This window comes from Triticum dicoccoides, chromosome 6B (genome assembly GCF_002162155.2).
Source record: "Triticum dicoccoides isolate Atlit2015 ecotype Zavitan chromosome 6B, WEW_v2.0, whole genome shotgun sequence".
In the NCBI taxonomy this organism is placed as follows: Eukaryota; Viridiplantae; Streptophyta; class Magnoliopsida; order Poales; family Poaceae; genus Triticum; species Triticum dicoccoides.
In genome coordinates, this window is record NC_041391.1 from 623823100 (window position 1) to 623828663 (window position 5564).

General features: G+C 39.1%; 1 protein-coding gene across 3 annotated transcripts; it reads left to right on the forward strand.

Moving 5' to 3' along the window:
* Positions 1–1233: 1233 nt before the first annotated feature.
* Positions 1234–3101, forward strand: LOC119325061. 3 transcript variants are annotated; one of them, XR_005157295.1, is made up of 7 exons: positions 1234–1359; positions 1464–1589; positions 1688–1770; positions 1860–2236; positions 2305–2420; positions 2536–2614; positions 2701–3101. XR_005157295.1 is itself a non-coding variant. In XM_037598814.1 (6 exons), exons 3-6 carry the CDS (start codon positions 1708–1710, stop codon positions 2728–2730), a joined length of 780 nt encoding a protein of 259 aa, XP_037454711.1. In that variant the 5' UTR covers positions 1234–1359; positions 1464–1589; positions 1659–1707; the 3' UTR covers positions 2731–3101. The 3 variants fall into 3 exon arrangements, 2 of the variants coding, with proteins under 2 accessions (XP_037454711.1, XP_037454710.1); XM_037598814.1 differs by having other exon boundaries at positions 1659–1770; positions 2305–2614; XM_037598813.1 differs by having other exon boundaries at positions 2305–2614.
* The last annotated feature ends 2463 nt before the right edge of the window (positions 3102–5564 follow it).

Genomic DNA, 5564 nt, shown 5'->3' on the forward strand with positions numbered 1-5564 from the left:
TTTTTTTTTCCAATTTGTGATTATTTTTTAAACGTGCGAACTTTTTTCAAATCCATAAACTTGCGTCAAGTTCATGGTATTCTTAAAATTTCAAGTACTTTATTGAACCCATGAACTTGTTTCGGAAAAGTCAGCGTGTTAATAGGCAATGTCAAAAGTAAGGTCATCGCTGAAGGTCGACGGTCGATCTAGTGAGTGAGACCGTGCGAGAGCGCATTGTTTGGTCAGTCATAATCTGTTTTCAAATAGGAGAACATTTTTTAATTCCTCATACATTTATAAATCTGCTAAATTTTGTTCATTTTTAAAATACTTTCAAATTCGTGCATAGTTTTTGCAAATTCTCGAAGGATTTTAAAATCCATTAACATTTTTTAAATTCATGGAATTTTTCAAATCCTCAAACTTTTTTCAAATTTGTGACCTTTTTCAAACCCAACAACACTGTTTTTCAAACCTGTGAACACTATTTATGATTTTTATTAGACTTCAATAAAAAAAGTCAAATTCATGATTTTTTAAATGCCTAGAACATTATCTTCTGTTCTTAAATGCTTGCAACTCACTACCTATTTTTCCTCTTCATGCAACTATACCACATCATCAAGTCATGCATATGGTCATAAATTACAATTTATGCACTAATCTATTCATGCAACCATGCCAGTTCGTCAACCATGCATGTTAATTTGTTTCACTTACTTTTGTGCGGGCATAAACGGTCATGTTACACATTTTTGTAGCATGATCTACATATACTTGTATGTTGTAGCAAATATATGTTGGTCAGGTTGCACATTTTTGTTAAAAAATGGCACCCCGTTTGACTTCAATCCAATAGATTTCTCTTTTTATACAACATTTTGTCACATGCTTGCTTCATAGTATAATTTATTGTTTTGAAAATATATATATCATGAGGGTATTCTTAATTAGTTTTTATAATATTTTTAGTTTTCTAACTTCTATTTATGCATCTTTTACCAAGGTCCCCGCAGCAACACGCGGGGCATCATCTAGTTTACTGAAAAAATCGACCAGATTGTTTTTCTAAGAAATAACATACATACTGGCTACTGCAGCAAAATAGGAGCAAAAAAAAGAAAAGAAAAACAAGCGAGCGCAGAATGAGCCGGTCGCGAGCGGGAGCCGTCGAGCGTTACAGGCCGGGCCCATGTGGGCGACGCAAGCCCGATACGCGGGAGAGGAGGCGTTAGGTTTTCCGAGCGGCCGCCAACTCCCCTCCGGGTTCATTTCGCCTCACACGCAGCTGGCTCCGCCGCCGCACCGCGAAGCCGGAAGCCGGAAGCCAGAGGCGGTGGCCGCGCACGGCACAGCCCGACCCCGCCACCGCTAGAGGTTAGTTCGACGAAAGTCTTCATCTCTCCCCGCATGGGCGACCACTTACTCCCTCCAAGCCCCCTTTGTTTCTCCGCTCGCTGACGAGGGTTTTGCTGCAACAGGGATCCGCGCGACCAGCCCCGGCTCTCACACTGCTCGCACGCCGGAGACGACGAGATCTTCACCCCACGCTGCCTAGACCGGCGGTCCACTCCTCGCCTCTTTTCCTCAGTTCTCCCTCGCCGAAGGTACCAAATCTCTCTTTTTCTCTCTCAATCTATACTGCTACCGGCAATGACATGCTACAGGAGTAACAGGACCCTCGATTATTTCCGTTTGGTGATAGGATTTCGCCAAATTAATACGATGGATGCTGCTGCCGCTGCTGATGCCGCCGCCGCTGCTGCTGCCGCTGCTGATCCCACGCTGGTGCGTGTTTGTTTCAAATTGTCAATGATCCCACCCTTTTGTTTTCAAAGTTTATTCGAGTTTTGAGGAGAATGTGTTGCTTTTTTCAGGATTTTGACCCAGATGAACTCAGAGCTGTCTATGAAAGTACCTCACCTTACATAGCGGGGTTTTTTCCGTCTTCTCCAGGAGTCATTGTTATGTCAACCAACAGACATGATGTGGTTGCTGTTCACTCAGAGTTGATTAGCGATGACCCTGAATACCTTCCTAAAATAGTTCGGTATTATTCTAATAATACCGAAGCTCGTGTTGACGCAGTGGCAAAACTTCCTGCTGATGTTACAGTCTTGTTTGCAAAGCGCAAGGGTGAGCGATTGCCTGACATTGGATTTTCAAACCTGGATCCCCAAGAAGGTGTGTCTGAGAAAGTGGTGACATTTTTCCCATACATGGACACAGTGGCTATGTTCAAGGGACACATTGGGTACGTATTATAACTAAACACACTGTTTGGATGGTCTTCATGGTAAGACTAACCTGTTGCCTTTTCAGGTTAAGGAATGCCACATCCAGGGACGTGAGGGCACCAGAGCAGGAGGTTCAGCCATCATCCATCAACACATTCACCTTTACTGCCCCGTATGCATCCGTTAGCTTCAGGAAAGATGGTAATGAGCATGATCCTGATCTACTGGAGACACGCTTAATGACTCTTGGCGCTCCTGTGTTCAACTTAAATGGCCAGATTGTAGGTATATTGAGTGATGTCGGTATTGATTGTAGTCTGAAATTTGCGAGGAAAGCAGTATACTTAGGTGAAGTCCGTTCACAACTGCGGGGCGAGCAAGTCAATTGGCTGAAGGTGACTTCCGTAAAGCTATGTATTTAATATCTGAAGATCGTGAAGTGAATTTGGTTCTAACAATATTGACCTAATGTAATTTGCAGGGGGAAGAGAAGGTGAGACGTGGTTTGTGAGGGACCCTAAAATCTGAAGATACCAGTAGTTGAATGTGTCGGAAGATGCAAGTTAACCTTTTTTTTTTTATCTCTCTTCTGTTTACTTGCGAGGATCAGTGCCGTCATGGCGAGATGCCTGAAACTTTGGAACAGTTCTTGCTTTTTGGTATGGTCTTGGAAGGTAATCTTAACCTCTGAAAAGTTGTAACTTGGAGGCAGTACCTTTATGTTGGTGTTGCACAAGTATCTCCTTGTGAGATTTTCTGAGAGGTAGTTGTAGATTGGGATGTAAGTGACTGTGTGTGCTGCATCCCTTTCTTCCATTTTGACAACAATTTTTTGTATTTAAATCTTATATAAATATATGGTGTCAAACTGTGATTTGTCAATTGTCTTCATGGTCGTTACGCTGTGGCGTCTCTTTGTTTCTTCTAGGCTGTTTTCTGAGAGTATTGTGTTTTGGTTTTCATGTATCACCCATTTTGAACAATTGGTGCATGGTTGGTGTGGTTGTGCGTGGAGTTGGATCCATCTTGTGAGAGTTGAGGGGTAGTACATCAGTTTGACTGCAAGCATGCATGCGTCGTTGACATCAAGTAGTTTGAAACTGTTGGGGCAAGATGCAAGTGTTCTGGTTCTTTGACATCTTTGTGCTCCGAGAGAGTGAGTGAGTGAGTGAGTGAGTGAGTGCTTGTCAAGTCCTGTCGTCACGTCTTCTGCTTTGTTGACTTTGGATTGTTTTTTGTTCGGTTCTGTTTGCCTACCCGTTAGTCTTTCGCTGTCGGTGTGTACACTAGTAGAACCTGGGCCGTCGCTGTGCCTTGTGTTGCAGAAAGCAATGCAGCGTCAATGTCACTTTGTTGGCAATTCTCTTCTTAATTAATCGAAAAAAAACTTTTGCAAGAATAGTAGCCGTTTCAGGATTGTAGAATACAGGCTTATTGCACTTTCAAGATTTGACATACCGATACGCTTTTCATTCGTGCCTCAAGCCATAATAATGCACTGACCAACCTCCGCAGGGTTCGTGGTATGTGGATGGCAGGTATGGTTTCCTCCTCCAACGTCTTAGTCATGTGGAGGTGCCAGATCTAGAGTTTGATGACTTGTCTGAGGTGTTGCCTCGGTTTGATTTGTTCAACGGTAATGGTTTCACCTTTGGTGAGGCACCTTGAAGGTTCGCAAAGCTACATCCAGGCCTTGGTGGTCCAGGAAGGCGTAGATGGCAACAACTTCGATCCTAGCCTCCGCCCTAAGGCCAACTCCAACACACGACCCCAAAGGATGTCCGTTATGTCCGGATTTTGTCCGTTTGGGTTGGGCGATGGGGCGGGGTCTGACCGTTTTTCTCGATGCGTTGCCCATGCGCCGAACGCGCGGAAGCATCTTGTTCGAACGTGCAGACGCATCTTGTCCAGCCTACAGAAAGATCAAACCCCCCAAGTCTCTCGCCGACAACAAAGCCAGCGGCCGACACACTTGCCAGTCTTCAAAATGAACCCCCAAGTTTTCTCGCCGGCACCACCCGCTAGCCTTCAAAATCATGGAAATTTTTCAGATTTTTAAATATTCTTTCCAAACTCGTAAACATTTTTTATAATTGTGAAATTTTAAAAAAAATCGCAAATATTTCCTAGAAATCATTAACAATTTTTCAATCAACGAACATTTGCTACAATTTGCAAGAATATTTTTAATTCATGATCATTTTTACGAGCATTTTTTGAAATGCATAAACAATTTTTTTTTGAATTCATGAATATTTTTTGAGTCCATGAGGTCTTTTTTAATTTGGGGACAATTTTTAAATTCGCAAACGTTTTTCTGGACAATTTTGAAAAAAATCATGAACATTCTTAGAATTAGTGCAATTTTCTTCTTATTCATGAACATTTTTAATACACAAATAGTTTTAAAATCGTGATTTTGGTATTTCAAAATCTGAACAGTTACTATAATTTGCAAGCATTTCATGACTTCTCGAACAATTTTCAATTTTATTTTTTGAATTCATGACCATTTTATGATATGTTAAACTTCTCGAACATTTGCATGTCATGAACAATTCTTGAATTTACAAACATATTTTTCCAAGTTTCTAACATTATTTGAATTCATGAAGGGTTTTTTATTCATGTACATCTTTTGTTCATCGAATTGAAAAAAGGACATCAATTTAAAAAAATGTTCATTGAATTCAAATAATGTTCATCAAATTCAAAGTTTGTTCATTAAATTCAAAAAATGATCATCAATTTTAAAAATGTTCATTGAATTCAATAAAGTTTATCAAATTCAAATTTATTCATAAATTTGATAAAAACTTTATCCAATTCAAATATTGTTCATTGAATTCAAAAATAGATCATCAATTTTAAAAATGTTCATCAAATTAAAATAATGTTTATCAACTTCAAATTTAAATTTGATAAAAAGTTCATCCAATTCAAATAACTTTCATCAAATTCAAAGTTTGTTCTTCAAATTCAAAAAATGCTCATCAATATTCAAAATGTTCATGAATTAAAAAAGTTAATCCAATTCAAAAAAATCAAGAAATTCGAAATAAATCATAAAATTCAATTTTTGTTCATGGAATATAAAAACATTCATCATAACTCGAAAAATGCTCATACAAAATTCAAAATGTTTTGATCCAAATACAAAAAATGTCACTTTTTGAAATCGTGAACGTTTTTTGAATTCTAGAATATTTTATGAACTAAATATTAGTATTATTTGAATTCAGGTATATTTTTTTGAAATTCAGAAGTCGTTTCGGAAACTTTTTGAAGGAAGTAAAATAATAGAAAAGGTAATAAAAAAGAACGAAAAACAAAAACTTGGGAGCC